Source organism: Xenopus laevis, chromosome 1S (genome assembly GCF_017654675.1).
Source record: "Xenopus laevis strain J_2021 chromosome 1S, Xenopus_laevis_v10.1, whole genome shotgun sequence".
Classification (NCBI taxonomy): Eukaryota; Metazoa; Chordata; class Amphibia; order Anura; family Pipidae; genus Xenopus; species Xenopus laevis.
In genome coordinates, this window is record NC_054372.1 from 84,999,679 (window position 1) to 85,019,158 (window position 19,480).

General features: G+C 35.2%; 1 protein-coding gene across 2 annotated transcripts in view; it reads left to right on the top strand.

Annotated features, from left to right (window-relative positions):
• Nucleotides 1-19,480, top strand: part of LOC108706817 (BMP-2-inducible protein kinase) — a 67,084-nt gene that overhangs the window by 44,953 nt on the left and 2,651 nt on the right. Inside the window, exons 14-15 of one of the 2 annotated variants that reach the window (XM_018243546.2) lie at nt 3,054-3,214; nt 12,956-13,069. In XM_018243546.2, coding sequence (XP_018099035.1) covers nt 3,054-3,214; nt 12,956-13,069 — 275 coding nt within the window. The remainder of the gene's footprint in view (nt 1-3,053; nt 3,215-12,955; nt 13,070-19,480) is intronic. The other variant, XM_041579853.1, reaches the window with a different exon arrangement.

Genomic DNA, 19,480 nt, shown 5'->3' on the forward strand with positions numbered 1-19,480 from the left:
GCAAAATAAACTTTACTTGGGGCAGATTTACTTAGGGGTCGAATATGGAAGGTTAATTAACCCTCGATATTCGACTGCCGAATGGAAATCCTTCGACCGCAAATAGTTTGATCGAACGAAAAATCCATCGATCAAACGATTTTTCTTTGACCAAAAAAACATTAGAAAGCTTATGGGGACCTTCCCCATAGGCTAACATTGCACCTCGGTAGGTTTTAGGTGGCGAAGTAGGGGGTTGAAGTTTTTTTAAAAGAGACAGTACTTTGATTATCGAATGGTCGAATATTCGAACGATTTTTAGTTCGAAGTCGTAGTCGAAGGTCAAAGTAGCCAATTCGATGGTCGAAGTAGCCAAAAAAATCATTCGAAATTCGAAGTTTTTTTTTTATTCTATTCCTTCACTCGAGCTAAGTTAATGGGCCCCTAAATTTATTATTTAAATTGTGTTTCCTTCAGTCTTGGAATTACACAATCACAGCAAGCATGCATAAGCCATTTTGTGGACACTGTTATTAAGATTAAACTTGTGTACCAAGAACAAGAAGGACTGCAAAACCAATATATTAAAAGTACAATTTATTATATAATCACTAAATACTATAGAGGTATGGATGTGATCTGATATTTAATCACCTTTATAACAGGTATGGATGTTTTAATGCAAAAAAAAAAAAAATTGTGTTCCATGTTTCATATCAAAGGACATTATAAGATTTTTATATATAGGTGACAGGTCCAATTTAAACCTTTTTGTTTAAATGAATCATACCTAACCATTGCATATTAAGATGGAACTTCCTCTTATCACAGTGGATGCCCTTGTAAATAAAGCATCAGTTAATTAAGTACATTTTTATACATAGAATATCTTCCTTTTAATGCCTCTACAGCATAAACTACCCCAACTTGGGTACTTTTTTTTTCTTTTTTATAACTGAGACTTACCATACTCAAATCTATATCCATTTAATACAAATCAAAAGCTTGCTTGTAATTGCAGCTGCTGACTGGAATTGCAACTGCTTTTCATACCTGAAAAATCAGACCACTCTAGAAACAGCTGTGTATTAGAAAACCTACAGTATTTACCCGTACAAGTCTGTCCACTAGTTTTGTAGGTTTAACGTAGCTATCACTATGAAGCATATTCTGCTCTTATCATAAAATCTCAGACTCCAACAGAGCACAAAATCTTAATTTCTTCCCCATATCCATTCATTATACAGAATTCAAGTAGTACATGCAGTGACACTGTGTTCTGAATTCAACAATAGCATATTTTAAAGATTTTCTTTCCAGTTTGCCCTGGTCCATGATACTTACATGTCTAGACCATTATAAAGGACAAGGAAATTCATCAGTGAATTTAATAGGGAAAAGTTTTTTACCAGGACCATTTTCACTTCTAAGGACAGAAGTGTACTGTCTGTGGGGAAAAAAACAGTGGAATGTTGCTCCCCCGTTTTTCTTAAAATTTATGAGTTTTTTGGAGATTTATTGTGCTGTGAAGTTGCAAGAACTTCATATCTGAACATGTTGAAATTATGTAGAAGTCGATGGCAGATGGTCCCTTAAGCAACTGGAACAATTTTTTAACCTTCAGGATTCTCAATAGTTTTGGGCTTCCAATAAATTAGTTTTCGGGCAACAGTTCCAAAAAGTCACACAATTTGAATTGACACTAGATTTTGTTGCAACTTTTTGTTGCACCAATTTTTTTAAAAGTTTTATTTGTAAATTAAAGGAACAGTAACACAAAAAAATTAAAATGTCTTAAAGTAATGAGCATGTAATGCACTGGTACAATTGGTGAATTTGAGACTGCACTATAGTTTATATAAACAAGCTGCTGGTTAGCCTTGGGGTCAGCCTTTCTAAACTGAAAAAGGAGAAAAGTCACACGATACTTAGTACAGGTATAGGATCCCTTATCCGAAAACCCGATATCCAGAAAGCTCCGAATTACCGAATGGCTATCTCCCATAGACTCCATTTTATCCAAATAATCCAAAATTTTTAAAAAAGATTTCCTTTTTTCTCTGTAATAATAAAACAGTAGCTTGTACTTGATCCCAACTAAGATATAATTAATCGTTATTGGAAGCAAAACAGCCTATTGGGGTTATTTAATGTTTAAATTAATTTCTAGTAGACTTAAGGCATGAAGACCCAAATTACGGAAAGATCCGTTATCCGGAAAACCCCAGGTCCCGAGCATTCTGGATAACAGGTCCCATACCTGTATATAACTGATCAGCTCTGTAGTATACAATGGGATTCTTCAGAACTTATCTGTTATCTGCTGTGTCTCTTGTGCTTGCATGGCTGCCCCAAGGCTACACAGCAGCTTGTTTATATAACCTATAGTTTTGTTTCTATAGCAAACACACCAGTTTTACCAGTGCAGGGTAACAGTAAATTATATTGTCATTCCTTTAAAACAACCTTAATTTATTTTGGGTTTGTGAGTTTGGTTGAATGTTTTTTTTTTTTTAAATAAAGTGAGAAGAAGTTTTAGTAAATAACACCCTAAGAGTTTGTGCTCTGGGACTTCTTTATTATGGGTGCTAAATTGTACCAGTGCACCTAGACAAATCGCATGTTTGCTTCTACTGATGCCTATTAACAAATAATCCCCTCAGTCTTTATTTTAAAGTGATACTGACACCAAAAAATATTAATCTACATGAAAAGTTACCTATAGGTCACGTTCTTAACGTCAGGTTCTTAACCTGTCAGTTAGAGTTTCTAATGCTAACGGACTCCTGCTGCACAAATATGGCAGCCCCCTCATAGAGGAACAGGGTAGTAAGTAAGGTAATGTAAAAGCATCAGGCAAATACTTTTATAGTAAAATTATAAATAGCTTTCAAATACAATGTTATGATATATAATAAAAAAAGTTATTTTCTGATGTCAGTATCTCTTTAATATAAGACAACAAATATATTATTATATTACTAAAGACAACAGTTTCCTTTGAGACATATACTAGTGAATATGGTTTATAACAGGAAAATAATGTATATATGTGTATGTATATTCTTTTTAAGATCTGTGACCATTTCGGAGAAGGAAACTGGTTCTAATGTTCCCAAACAAAACAGCAGCAACCCACCGGATATGTCTGGGTGGAACCCATTTGGAGATGACAATTTCTCTAAGTTAACAGAAGAAGAATTACTGGACAGGGAATTTGACCTTCTAAGATCAAGTAAGGGGCAATTGAAGGCCTATTTTGCATCACAATAAGTATGGACCAATCATTAACAGCCAGAGGCTGCACTGGCACATGGACCACAAACTTTGCATTAAAAAAAAAATAAAACTTCTCTTTCTATGCGTCTAAGGGCAACACTGAGTTCTGTGTTTATCAGGAACACATTATATTCTCAAGCTACAAACAAAATAATCAGCTATGAAACTATCCACTATTCACATACTGTTATACTTTTGATGCAAGCACAAGAAGATTTTATATATCGTCCCTGCTTCATTTTATTTTGCGCATTGTGTCTAACCAGTGATGCCCTTTGACAGCGCTTGAAAGAAGAGTTGGTCCTGTTCACATTATGTTAATGTTTGTAATCTTCATCCGAGAAGCTGGTGCCTATGAGAGTAACTTTCTTGTCCTCTAACATGGAAATAGCTAAATAAACCATTTATCCTACTCTTTTGTTTGTTTTGATTGAGCCTGATGGAGAGCCTCTTAATACTTAGATTTAGTAATACATAATGCACAGTGCAACATAGTTTTTCCGGAGATTAATAATGGAACTTTTATCAGTTTTTATGGGGTAACTAGTAAGTAAGTAACACTCAACCACAGCTACAAGACATTTTTGCAGAATTTCATTAAATGTTGTAACAACATACCTTAGTTGTCATGTAAAACATATCAATATCTTGTAGTGAAATTTAGTCACCTACTGACAGCTAACAGAGGAACAGGATATGGTATCTGTTGTCCAGGATCCCATTCTCCAGTAAGCTCTGAACTATGTCCGTTTCCTATTTAAAGGGGACCTATCACCCTAAGAAATAATTTCAAACTCTTTTTTATAGTGTTAGTAGAGCAAAATACATTTTACTTATGCTACACAAATTATTTACCTTTTGTTTCCTTTTGTGTGGGAATTCACAATCACAGCAAGCAGGCAGCAGCCTTTTTGTAGAAACTTATTAAGACAAGCTTTGTAACACCTCAAAATCTTGTTTATGTGTCAGAACCGGGGAGCTGATGCCCATGCACTGGCTACACAGTTATTGACTGTGAAGAGAGAGGGGTAATGTGAGGAGTGGAGAGACATGTAGGAAATAAAAATGGAATGTGAAAGTAATTGCCTGCCCTGCATCTTTGCCTAAGGCAGGCAGGTAATATATGATTGACAGCTGAAATCTTTAAATGCATTTATAACAGGTGTGAATGTTTTAATGAAAAAAAGAATGTGGGCTTAATTTGATTTTATGTCTGGGTGACAGGTCCTCAGTAGAGATTTTAAATGATTTGCTTTTGCTTTTTAACAATAAGACATTACATGTTAAGTTGCATGAGGTGCAGCCAAATAACTTCAAAAAAATCTCCAAAGCATGCTTGTAAATTTAAAGAGGACTCCAGCATGCTGTTATTATGTTTACTATGCTCTATATCCAAACTTACTTAATAGTTTTCAATTAAGATGCATGAGGTGATTCAGGATGCAAGCCAATAAAATTACTTTAGTTCTCCTTAAAGGAATTGTTCAGTATAAAAAAAAAAAACTGGGTAAATGGATAGGCTGTGCAAAGTAAGAAATGTTTTTTAATATAGTTAGCCAAAAATGTAATTTTACCTACTATATTAGAATTTTTTTTATTTTGCACAGCCTTTCTATTATCCAGTTTTTATTTTGCACAGCCTTTCTATTATCCAGTTTTTATTTTAACACTGAACTGTTCCTAAAGGATAGTACAGACTTGTGCTTTATGTGGTTTAGTTTAAGAACAAGCAATGCTTCAGACTTGCTTACTCTTTACCCAAGGGGCCAGGATTTTTTCAGCAGGACAAGCTTCCTTTCATTCCCTTACTACCCAGATATCCCCTGCACCTCTTTAGACTTGCCACATGTGCAGTACAGAACTATTCAGTGCTATAAATGCCTGGGTAGATAGGGTAAGATGTTCGTAGCCTGCAGTACAAACTACCTAGTGCCAGTGCATTTTCATGAAAGAGGAGCATTGATGTAAGAGTTAAGTGATTAGAGTCACCAGAGGGTGACTAACCGTGACACTAGCTTTCCTCATCCTTTAAGGCTTTATTTAAATTGATTTCTTTGTGTTATAACATAAGGTGAATATAAAAAAAGCAAACAACGCACACAATGCATTTTTAGAACACAAAATATATTAAAATCTTGCACATATCTTGCACATCTTCATATCAAGAGGAATAATTTGCAAGCAAATAAGAATTGTGGGCTCCTATAACCGAGACAGGATACAAATTAGTTCCTAAAAAACGGCACACCTCAAATGTCATTAATACCTATTAATCTTTATTCAAATTTCCAGAGGGAGGTGTCTCAGTTTAGGTCATTGCCTGATCTTTATTAGTTTTAACCTTTGTCCTGTTAATCACTCTGTTTATGGTGTTTGATGTTTTTTTTAATCAAAGTTTCTTGATACTGATAATATTTAGAAATGCAATTCTCCAAGTGCTTCTGACAATTATCAAAGGACCCAGATCTGTAAGACTGACATCTGTGGTAGGAAAGCTTTTAGATGTTGTAACAAGGAATAATATAAGGTACTAGAATACATTTAAAATCATAATACTGTTCGTATGTGCCTGCATGGGTTTTATGTGCAATAACACTTGTCTGACAAATATTTCTCAGACAAGTGTCTTCTGTGAGGAGGTGAGCAGAAGCCTTTACATTGGGGTACCAGTGGATCTACATTGAATTTGATAAAGCATTAACTTGGAAAATAAAGTACTATTTATTGTTGCTGCATTATACATTATGAAGGCCTTGGACCGTTAATTTTAAATTTCTTTATAAACAACCTTGAGATCGGCATTGTAAGCACTGCCTGTGGTTTATCTGATGATATCAGCAAAAATACTTAAGAAACCTCAGCAGGATGTTTCCACTTTGCAGAACAATATAAAAAAAAAAAAATAGAGAATTTGGCAGCAAATTGACACATGAGGTTTTAAAGGGGTGGTTCACCTACATTACAGATCCCTCTATTCTGGTCCTCTCCTATTCATATTCCAGTCTCTTATTTAAATCAATACATGGTTGCTAGGGTAATTTGGACCCTAGTTACCAGATTGCTTAAGATGCAAATTGAAGAGTTGTTGAATAAAAATCTAAATAACTCAAAAACCTTTAATAATAAAAAATGAAAACCAATTGCAAATTGTCTCAGAATATCACTCTCTACATCATACTAAAAGTTATCTCAAAGGTGAACAACCCCTTTAATGTAGATAAAATGTATGTTGATGTACATAGTCAAAAAGAATGACTAAATAAAAACTATTCAATTGCCTAATTTAAGAAGGATTTGGGTGTCTTATCTGTATAAGTTCATGAACATTAGGCAGTATCAGTGGCTACGAAATCGAATAAAGTACTAATAAAGTACGGAAGCTTATAAAGCAGACTTGAAGGATAACATAAATATGTTTGGTAAGACCTGTTGGCATAAAGGAACAGTAACACTGTTACTGAAACTGTGTTGAATTAAATAAAATAGAATGGACTGTTTCCCTGCACTGGTAAATGTATCTGTTTGCTTCAGATACACTACTATAGTTTATATAAACAAACTGCTGTGTAGAGAGATAGGAAAGTCAGAGATAGGATCAACTGCTTTGGCCAGGGCACGGGTCTAGGCCGGTGGGGCCCATTGGGTTATTCTTGGTTTCCAGCCAGCCCAGTCCAACACTGACAACAGATAAGGTCTGTTGCACAAAATTATATTCCACAGATTGTCTGTTATTTGCTGTGTAACTTGAGCATGTTTGCCTTTAAATGGCTGTCCCCATGGCTACAGCAATTGGATTCACAGATCCGCTCACACATTATTCTCTACAGTCGGGGATGTGGCCCCTCTTTTTATTATTATATCACCAAGAACATCAACGTTTCGGGGCGGATTTAACCTCCCTTCATCAGGATGAAGGAAGGTTAAATCCCCCCCGAAACATTGATGTTGGTGATATAATAATAAAAAGAGGGGCCACGTCCCTGACTGCAGAGAATTCGGATCCGTGAATCAAATTGCTGTTGCTAAGGGACCTTGGCTGGTCAACGGAGGACCAGCACCGCTATTGCAGTAGGAGTGGATTTGCGGGTGTGCTGTAGATATAACACAGTACTTTGTCCCCATGGCTATACATCAGCTGATTTATGTAATATTATGTAACTATAGTAGTGTTTCTAAAGGAAACACACCAGTTTTACTATGGCAGGACAATGCTACATTATATTTTATTTACTTTTTGGTGTTACCTTTCCTTTAAGTTTTGGCTCTTAGACCTTTACTTCAGTGTATATCCCTTTCCATGGAACGTGGTGACTAGCACTTTTCATCAGTGTACCACTGGCCTAAAATCTAGTGAATCTCTTAATTTTTTTTTATATTTGTCTTATTAAAGAAATGATACTGCTGCACAACACAATACAGACTTTGTAATTAACAGATTTTTGTGTTACTCATGCCACTGATGAACATTCTTATGTATACTTTATTATTTAAACAACAGCTGAAAATAAAATGTCAGTATTACACTTGCTGCTAACAAACATATCCCCTAGGTGTCAGTGTTGAACTGTAAATTCTTTATTTACACTTGTATCCTTTTATGCTGAAGGGCTTGTAGACTGTTAGGTTCCATTCTTTGTACCACAGTCATATTTTGCCAGACAAAAGAATTTGAATGCATTATTGATGTTGCAAAATTAATCTGACTTATATTACCAAAATACAAAGCAATCCATTACAAAAAGTTATTCATATAAAACATTGGATTTTAAAATCTAATTTCTTATTATATCCGCAAAACACTGCAGGGACATTAGTTAAAAACTAATATACTGCAATGGTAAGTTGATTAAACACTATTCTATCATTTAAAATTCTTTTCCAATAATATCCTGTTCTAATTTTCCACAAATATATGCTTGCTAAAATATATTTTAATGCCATAATCTTATACTTAGATGCAGGCAAAGATAATGAATAGAACTAGGCCTCTATTTGCTGCTTATTTACACTGGGAAGTCAACAGCTATATCTTAAACATATGCTGAAAGTCTTTAATTATTAACAACAAAGGACAGTCCTTATGCACTGGAATTAAATATATAGATGGAATTAGAGTATGTATATGTGTACATGCTTACACATAACTGTCCAGGCAGGTTCCACGAAAAGAGGCAAACGGATTCTTCATATCATCTCTCGGGTATGTACAGATAAGGCAGTCTAAAGGTGGCCATGCACAGGGAGATCTGCTTGTTTGCTGCCAAATGAGTGGGTCTCTCCCCAATATGCCCACATTGAAGTGGGCGATATCGGGCTAATCCAATCGTGGGCCCTAGGGCCTAATGATCGGATCAGAATGGAGGCCAAACGGGTGGTCGGATCGCGGGACCGCATCAATGAAAACATGCGGCCACGATCCGACAGGATTTTTACCCTGCCCGATCGCTGTGGCAGATAAGGATCGGGAAAGCCCATCGAGGAGGCTCTACAGACAGCCCGATAAGTTGCCGACTTGGTCTGTTGACATTTTATCAGCCATGTATGGGGGCCTTTAGTATACAAATAGGCACACCATGTAGATAACATCTTTCTCACCCGCACTAGTGCTGTAAGTCATATATGTAACAGTAAATAAACATACATATACAAGAGTTGGGGCCTTAGCTAACCTCAGATAATGAGAAAATAGTAACAGTACTATTATATCTGCTATCCATAGCTAACTAGAGTTAGGTCTATAAATATTTGGGCAGAGACTTTTTTCTAATTTTTGTTCTGTACATTACCAGAATGAATTTTTAAATGAAACTACTCAGATGCAGATGAAATGCAGACTTTCAGCTTTTATTCAGTGGGCTGAACAAAACGATTGCATAAAAATGTGTGGAACTAAAGCCTTTTTTAAAAGAATCACGTCATTTCAGGGACTCAAAAGCAATTGGACAATTGACGCAAAGGCTATTTCATGGGCAGGTGTGGGCAATTCCTTTGTTATGTCATTATCAATTAAGCAGATAAAAGCCCTGGAGTAGATTTGAGGGGGGCTTCTTGTATGTGTAAAATGTTGCTGTGAACAGACATGTGGTCAAAGGAGCTCTCCATGCAGGTGAAACAAACCATCCTTAAGCTGCAAAAACAGAAAAAAAAAAACATCTGAGAATTGCTACAATATTAGGATTTGCAAAATCTACAGTTTGGTACATCCTGAGAAAGAAAAAAAGAAAAAAAAAAGAAAGAACTGGTGAACTCAGCAATGCAAAAATACCTGGACATCCACGGAAGACAACAGTGGTAGATCGCAGAATCATTTCCATGGTGAAAAGAAACCCCTTCACAACAACCAAACATGTGAACAACACTCTCCAGGAGGTAGGCATATCGATATCCAAGTCTTACATAAAGAGAAGACTGCATGAAAGTAAGTACAGAGGGAGCACTGCAAGGTGCAAGCCACTCATAAGCATCAAGAAAAGAAAGGCTAGATTGGACTTTGCTAAAAAAAACAAAACATCTAAAAAAGCCAGCACAGTTCTGGAAAATATTCTTTGGAAACATGAAACCAAGATGAACCTCTACCAGAATGATGGCAAGAAAAAAGTATGGAGAAAGCGTGGAACAGCTCATGATCCAAAGCATACCACATCATCTATAAAACATGGCAGAGGCATTGTGATGGCTTGAGGTGTTCAGAGACATACTGTTTGCTCAAATCCAGCTAAATGCAGTCAAATTGATTGGGAGGTGTTTCATAATACAGATGGACAATGACCCAAAACATACAGCCAAAACAACCCAGGAGTTTATTAAAGCAAAGAAGTGAAATATTCTTGAATGGCCAAGTCAGTCACCTGATCTGAACCCAATTGAGCATGCATTTCATTTGTTGAAGACAGACAGAAAGGCCCACAAACAAACAGCAACTGAAAGCCACTGCAGTAAAGGCCTGCAGTAAAGGCCTGCAGCAGCCCCTGAAATGAAGTGATTGTGTTAAAACAGGGTTCAGTTCCACACATTTTTATGCAATATTTTTGTTCAACCCACTGAATTATAGCTGATTTTGTGAATAGATCTAAGGAATAAGGACAGTTGAAGGTCATGGAGATTAATGCATATGAGGTTTCAATGTGAGACTACTTTGAGGGAGGTGATCAAACATTTGTATTAAAAATACAATAATCCCCTCTGCTCTGATAGGTTACCATATAGTTTTACAGATATATGTTATGATGGCTTTAATCTAGACTTTCATCCAAAGGTAAGACATTTTTTTAAGCAGCTAATGGTACTTTGGGGATGTTTTATAAGACCACTTTGAGCAACATTTCTGCCATGAATCTAATTACATTGAAGCAGAATGCAACCATGTATGTTGTTTTTAAGGCTTAGGGCCTGAAACAGATTCCCTGCAAAGCAGCTGAGTGATCATTAAATAAGCTCAATAACTTGTATTACAGCATACTACTTAATAGAACAGTACTGAGAAATGTTTGCAACATGACCAGTCCATGTTGGGTAAAAATTAGAAACATTGTTGTATACAGCTTTCATAATACACAAAAATGTAAATAGAATCCTAGAATTTAATTAATAAGCAAAATGGCACTCCCAATGATTTTAGGTGGCATTGACCTTTAGTTGCTTTAGATGATTTAGTGAAATAAAGACAAAATCTAAACGACATAGTAAAAACAACATTAGTAAAAAACAAAACTTAACAAGGCACTGTTTATTATGTCGCTCCTCAGAAAGCATTATAATTTATTTTTCTAACTGAGGATTTAGTGTCTTGGAGTGATTGCAAAAACATACATTTCAATTTAAATGATTTACCAACTAGGCAGATTTTTGACAGTCAACAACATGTAAAACGATGTTTTATTTTGCAAGTAAAGAATAGCCATTAAATGTATTTGAAGAAAACTTTTTATAAAACAGACTTTATCAAATGAAAGAAACCCAAACAAAAACATATTGAAAAAAACAGAGACACAAAACAATCTTAAAATGTCTAATCCTTTTAATGATTAATGCTTCAAAAACACTTTAAAAAATCATGGGCCATTTGTTTTTTCTGTTTAATCTGGCTTCATAATTGCAAATGCAATAAACATGGATGACAATGATTTATATATTAGCATTACAAATATGATTTTTTTTTTAGTTTTCTATGCTTAAAATTGCACCATTTACCTTAACTTTACATAACTACTGTGAAGTGGATTGTAGTATATTATGCTACAGTATTTTGCTGTCCATAACCACAATATTATACTTACCAATGAACCACTGGATAATAATTTCTGTATTGCTCCAATTTCTAATTGCTGACAATGATTCTGCTGTACATGCCAAAAAGAATACACAAGTTATAACAATAAACCTTGTGAACCTATAGGAAGTGCCTTTACAAAATTAGAGGCCACACCCATTCCTTGATGAACATTAAGTTAAAAAAAACATAAATGGTCAGGCAGTGTAGGAAAAAAAGAAACATCAAAGAGCTATCTTATTCAGGTTCAAGTTCCTTGACAAAATCTTTATTTTAGGTAACGTGTATCTATGTAAAGTGTCTTAAAGTAATGAAAATAGAATGTACTGTTGCCCTGTGCTAGAAAAACTTGTGTGTTTGCTTCACAAACTCTACTATAGGTTACATAACAAGCTGTTGTGTAGCCATGGGGTCAGCCATTCAAAACTTAAAAAGGAGAAAAGGCACAGGATATACAGCAGATATACACAGTATACAACAGGATTCTTCAGGACTTACCTGTTATCTGCTATGTCTCCTGTGCTTGAATTGCTGCCCCTGTGGTTATACGGCAGCTTGTTTATATAAAATATATAGTTTCTGATGCAAACTGTTGCTTTAAATAATGATCGGGGGAGGGGAGTCTGCCTTATGTACCAGTGAGCCTAAAGTCATTATAATTAGTAGAGGAAAATGAGAGACAGAACGTTAGAGACAGTAAGTTTCATAGAAGTTAGATTTGTAACTAACAAATAAAAGGCACATGTTGATTGAGGTAGACCTAGATGTGACTTTTTAAACAAACCTCAATTGGAAGATAATTAAATAAATTATACTTTTTGTATATCTATACTGCAAAGCCATGCAAGACCAGTGTTACTGTAATTATTCATTTGTGCATAGAACTGTGATTGATTATGATAGTCATCTTTAACTTTTGCCTTTTAAATGTATTTTATTTATTTATCAAATACAACAAATAATAGAGCAATATCCTCTTGAAAACATTTAAAAACGTGTTGTGTTTTTGGATTGCTTTATTTTTTCATTTTTCCTTAATTTATAAATGATACTATGACCATAAAAGAGATTGTATTATTCTGGTAAACCGTAACATAAATGAGACATACAGAAGCTGGCCTTACACAGGCCACTTGCAAATGCATCAGCAGCCTATTAGTGCATGAATGGAGCCAAATTGTAAATGTGATCAATATCTAGTTGAGTTTTATTTACTTTTAAGATTTTTTTTTTCTACATATATTATACTACCACAGACAAAAACATGGATTTGCAATTCAGTAAAATGAGTCTAATTTTGCAAGGTTCTGTGTATTTGCTTGCTTCCCACCATTAGTTTGGAAATATGCTGACAAGCTGGTAGACTAGCATGCATGCCACCATTTTCATTTTATTTGTTTTTGTTGTGCTTTATTTATTATTTTTCAGATAAACTTGAGGAGTGTAGGTCTTCCACAGGCATCAATACAGAGCCTGTTCCTGCTCCACATGACCAGTTTACACAAGATGCGTTTGGTTCTGTGCCTTTTTTTTCTGGATCAGGCAAGTTCTACAGTGTTTTAATCAATAACCGATACATTGTTTTAGATATTGCCATTACAAATAAGTTTAATGAGAAAGACCTGAGAGATTCCTCTAGCAGCTTCTCTAGATTACTGCTAAATTACTACTGAGGGTAGTACTACTTAATGATTTTATTCCATTTGTTTAAAGAAATTTTTGCAAAATAAAACTTTTTGTGTGTTAGAAACTCGGCACTTTAAAGATGGAAAATGCCCTGGCTATTAATGTAGTCGAAATCGAATCGAAAATTCTCAATACTCAAATAAAGGCATTCTTCCACCAGGCAGTTGAATCAAAGTAAAACAATTTATTGTATCCACAGCCTTACGCGTTTCGTGTTACAAACTCTTAGTCATAGGCTCATTACTATTAATGTAGTTATCCAGGTTTTTACACAAAAAACGGTATAGTTTCAATGTGTATTTGAAGGAATGTTCCCAGGTAAACAAAGAAAGCAACCCAAATACAACCTTAATGATGGAGCTGCAGCAAACATGCATTTCATGGATTTTTTGTAGCTTCCAGAACTTATAAGTACAGAAAATCCCATGATCCCCCACATTTGAAGCCAGACCACTGAACAAAGGTACCCAAGGCAAACCCTCGCTGTCACTCCCCCCCTCCTGTCTTCTGCTTACCACTAGCTGCTTTTCTGCTTCCACTACCCCTGTCCTCTTAACAATCCGCAAATGTAGGGCTGGTGTTAGAAGCAGAAGAGGAACATGTCTAGTGTCCCAGCACCTCCCTGCTGTTGTACCCTAGGCACATATCTCTTCTGCATACCCCTAGTTTCAGTCTTGTCCAACATCTAGTAGCAAAGGTTTGGAGCTCCAATAAAGCTTAATATGCTTGCAAATTTGCAGCAGCTTATTTTTTATATATTGTTTACTGTTACTATTTATGGGGCTCTAATACATTTGCTTTAAGCAGTGAGAGCATTATGATGAGTCACCTACTAAGCAAGAATCACGCTAAGTGGGGCAAACAAAACTGCAAGAGCAATCTTTGTCAATGGACAATGTTATCTGTTCCTTGAAATTAGACTATATTACCTTTCTCAGGTTAAACTGCTGTAGGCCATATACATATTAGGAATGCACTGAATCCACTATTTTGGATTCGGCCGAACCCCTGAATCCTTCGTGAAAGATTCGGCCGAATAACGAACCGAAATTCTAATTTGCATATGCAAATTAAGGATGGGAAAGGGAAAACATTTTTTACTTCCTTGTTTTGTGACAAAAAGTCACAAGATTTTCCTCCCTGCCCCTAATTTGCATATGCAGAAGGCTGCTTTGCTTTATTGTTTCTATATATATATATATATATATATATATATATATATATATATATATATATAAATGATGAAGGATCATTTCTCAAGGATGAGAAAGGTCCCCAGGAGGGACCGAAACGTCGGATTGTAATGTGATAAATAAAAGTTGTTATACTTTGAAAATGAGAGTGCGGATCCTTCATCATTTATACTACAATTATTGATCAAGCACCTCCAATCAATTACTGTCAGAGGTGCGGGCACTCCAAGAAATTATTATATATATATATATATATATATATATATATATATATATATATATATATATAAACTGTTTATATAATAGAGAATATAAATATAATAAATATGAATATAAAAGATAAAATAGTGGCTCAAGTTTTAATACTCTGTTTTTTCCCACTATACTGTACTTCTAGTTTTTGCAATTGTCTGATTCTTGCTCTCTCTCTATAATATTCAGAAGGGCCGACACTCCAATATAGATGAATCATAGTGCATTAATAGTCATACTTGTGCATCCAACGTTTCAGCCCACATTAGGGGGCCGAAATGTTGGATGCACAAGTATGATCGACGAACCAATATGGAGCAGGCACTCAAAAAAGGCAAACTTCCACCAGGCAAAAAATAGTTTGTGTCCTCAGCCGGAGGCCACAATAAACAATTTTCACTATGAATTGTTGCCTGGTGGAAGTTTGCCTTTTTTGAATGCCTGTTCCATATTGGTTCGTCGATCATACTTGTGCATCCAACATTTCGGTGGTGCACCTGGGCCACTTCTTTTATGTGGTGAGTAATCATTATACTGCTTGGAAACCCCAATACTACAGATGTATTTTCGCACAAGTACGATCATTAAATTGGAGTGGGGGTCCTTCTGAATATTCTATGTATTAAATATTGACCTGCCATTCACATCAATGAAAGACCGTTCTGAGTGAGGATGTTTGGAGTGGGTATATATAAAATTAATAAATAATGTCTTACTAAAATTTACCTTTATTAGATCTATGCACTCCCAATACAATGTATCAACTTTCCTGGGTGCAGATGAAGCAAAAATGTACAGGAACACAGCACTGCACTCAGAGAGACTAAATAGGCATTTTGTTGCTTTTTATTTATGTACAGTGGTGTGAAAAACAATTTGCCCCCTTCCTGATTTCTTATTCTTTTGCATGTTTGTCACACAAAATGTTTCTGATCATCAAACACATTTAACTATTAGTCAAAGATAACACAAGTAAACACAAAATGCAGTTTTTAAATGAGGGTTTTTATTATTTAGGGAGAAAAGAAATCCAATCCCGTGTGAAAAATTAATTGCCCCTTGAACCTAATAACTGGTTGGGCCACCCTTAGCAGCAATAACTGCAATCAAGCGTTTGCGATAACTTGCAACGAGTCTTTTACAGCGCTCTGGAGGAATTTTGGCCCACTCATCTTTGCAGAATTGTTGTAATTCAGCTTTATTTGAGGGTTTTCTAGCATGAACCGCCTTTTTAAGGTCATGCCACAACATCTCAATAGGATTCAGGTCAGGACTTTGACTAGGCCACTCCAAAGTCTTCATTTTGTTTTTCTTCAGCCATTCAGAGGTGGATTTGCTGGTGTGTTTTGGGTCATTGTCCTGCTGCAGCACCCAAGATCGCTTCAGCTTGAGTTGACGAACAGATGCCGGACATTCTCCTTCAGGATTTTTTGGTAGACAGTAGAATTCATGGTTCCATCTATCACAGCAAGTCTTCCAGGTCCTGAAGCAGCAAAACAACCCCAGACCATCACACTACCACCACCATATTTTACTGTTGGTATGATGTTCTTTTTCTGAAATGCTGTGTTACTTTTACGCCAGATGTAACGGGACGCGCACCTTCGAAAAAGTTCAACTTTTGTCTCGTCGGTCCACAAGGTATTTTCCCAAAAGTCTTGGCAATCATTGAGATGTTTTTTAGCAAAATTGAGACGAGCCTTAATGTTCTTTTTGCTTAAAAGTGGTTTGCGCCTTGGAAATCTGCCATGCAGGCCATTTTTGCCCAGTCTCTTTCTTATGGTGGAGTCGTGAACACTGACCTTAATTGAGGCAAGTGAGGCCTGCAGTTCTTTAGATGTTGTCCTGGGGTCTTTTGTGGCCTCTTGGATGAGTTGTCTCTGCGCTCTTGGGGTAATTTTGGTCGGCCGGCCACTCCTGGGAAGGTTCACCACTGTTCCATGTTTTTGCCATTTGTGGATAATGGCTCTCACTGTGGTTCGCTGGAGTCCCAAAGCTTTAGAAATGGCTTTATAACCTTTGAAATTGAACTCAGGTGTGATAAACCACAGTTAAGTTATTTTTTAACAAGGGGGGCAATCACTTTTTCACACAGGCCCATGTAGATATGGAGTTTTTTTTCTCCCTTAATAACGTAAACCTTCATTTAAAAACTGCATTTTGTGTTCAATTATGTTATCTTTGACTAATAGTTAACGGTTTTTGATGAGCAGAAACATTTAAGTGTGACAAACATGCAAAAGAATAAGAAATCAGGAAGGGGGCAAATAGTTTTTCACACCACTGTATGTGTGTGTGTGTGTGTATATATATATATATATATATATATAGATATATATATATATATATATAGATATAGATAAAGATATAATACACAAAAGCCATGAATATCCTGTAAATTATATCCTTATAAACGGTGAGTTCTGATGTCATCAGTTATAAACGGTGAGTTCTGATGTCATTTCTGTTACATGACTCACTGAAATTTGTGTATTATAATAAATAAAGTACCCCCAGTTGCAAAATATGAGGATATTAGAAGTTACCTCGGAGTTCCATGACCTCGTGTTTTTATATGGTCATGAAACTCCTCGGTAACTTATAATATCCTTATATTTTACAAGAGGGGGTACTTTATTCACTATATATATATATATATATATATATATATATATACACACACACACATCGTGATGACGGTCCGTTGAGGTACCGAAACGCGTAGATGTTTATATGATTCAGTAAAGGACTTATAACAACCTTTATGCCGTGAGTGCTTCCTTATATTTTTGGACTTTATATATAATATATATATATATATATATATATATATATATATATATATATATATATATATATATATATATATATATATATATATATATATACAGAAATAAAACAAGTCAAATTATTATTATTATTATTGTACTTAAACAAGCCAAAAGAATAACTGTTGACAGGATAAATCGTTATTATTTTCCCAATTGCTGACCTATATTAAAGGTTTGTTTTTAAGACCTAAACCTCTAAGACAATTTTTAATTTCACATTTTTATGTGCCTTAGAAACGACATAAGAGCAATAAATCTAGCAATTCTGAGCAGCTGCTTCTTTGGCTGTCCTCAAAGAAATAGTGCAGATTTAGGTGAAACGTTTCCATAATCCTTGGGCCTGACATGTCTCAAATTGTTGTGAAATGATGGTGTCAGTATGTTACCAATTGAAAGCCTGCTTGAAGCTTGTTGCTCCCACCCCCAACTGACGATGCAGCAGAAGGCATGTAATTACTAGTTGCAAGGCATTAATCAGCTTTAATCGGATGTTGGAAAAAAGAACATCAAAACATTACATTTCCTTGAAGATTGGGATGATCTTGGATGATTAAAGATGTTCCCCTGACTGGCGGTTAAAGGATGAGCAATTGTCCTTAAAATAATTATTAGTGGAGAAATCTAAGCTCCACATTGTCAACAGATGGCCACTTTGGCTGCATTTTCACTTGCATTTTTGTCTTGTATATATTTTTACTTTATTATTTTACTGTTTCAGGTATATATAACTTCATACCATAGACCTTTTTAAATGCAGAATCTAAGACATTTTTTAGTATGCCAATGTATAGTTACAGTTTTAGTGTACTGGAATAATTATGTTAAGGGCTTTGCAGTAGATGTACAGTTAGAATATTTCTCCAGTATGTTAGGTATGGAAGGTTTATTAAACATAGGATTATCCAACACATGCCAGTCTTTTATTGTCAGATAAATTAATGGTTTCTTGCTACAGTCAAATCACGATCAGAAATTGATTTCCAGCTATTTTTTTCCATAAGCTTACAACAGCAAACCGCTTGACTATCGGCAACTATGCAAATGTGTATTTGTGGTAAACCAGGATACAAATTTCATTTTAGAATATATTTTTGTAAGAATACACATAAATTGTGTGGACCATTTCGGCAAAGAGGTTTTTTGTTTAGGAAATCTAAATTAAAACTACTTCAGTGTATAATTTCTCTAGACGATCAACTCAAATTACTAAGCAGATACAGGTCCAGTACATTGCAAAAGTTTAGAACCTCCAATGAGGTACATATGGTCCATACTGAATGTAACCCTATAGGATTGGAATACCTGTATATATAAATATGTAGTGTCCATGTCATCCTATTCTTAATGCTGTGTCACACACATACCCTTATTAGCTAAACAGTTTGTAATCATATAAACATGATCATAAGCATTTCAGTGAGTGTACCCTTGTGTTTGGGCATTTAGGGTCACAATGTTAGTTTTCTGGCCCTTTAAAATATAGTACATATGAATTATTTCTGTTTTGTATTATACCATGCAAGCCAAAGCTACAGATATCAGAGCTGCTTTGCTTTATTGTTTCTAAAATAGAAAGTAAGCCATTTAAGTTACAGTACTGTGGGAATTTGTCTCTATAACCTCCACCATTTTTAAATTCTCAGTTTTCAATATATTTGCAACCCCAATAAATATTAAAATATTGTGGCTTTGAAAGAATGTAAAGCTCCTCAAGGTAGTACCTTAGGGAAATCGAAACTAAGCAGTCATTTAATCCTTATTTAATATCAACAGAAAATCAAACATGCATTGGTATATTTAAGCTAGGAACTTCCAGTTATGAAAAATTACAGTAGGAAAAAAAGCTGATTGTGCTTTAATCACCTGATGCTTATGCCCTTTTTTTAAAAAAAGAAAAAATACAAATACAATTTCATTATATTAATACTGCTAAGGAGGGCTAAAATTAAAAACTACTGAAAGGTAGATGTATACAGACAAAGCTATGATGC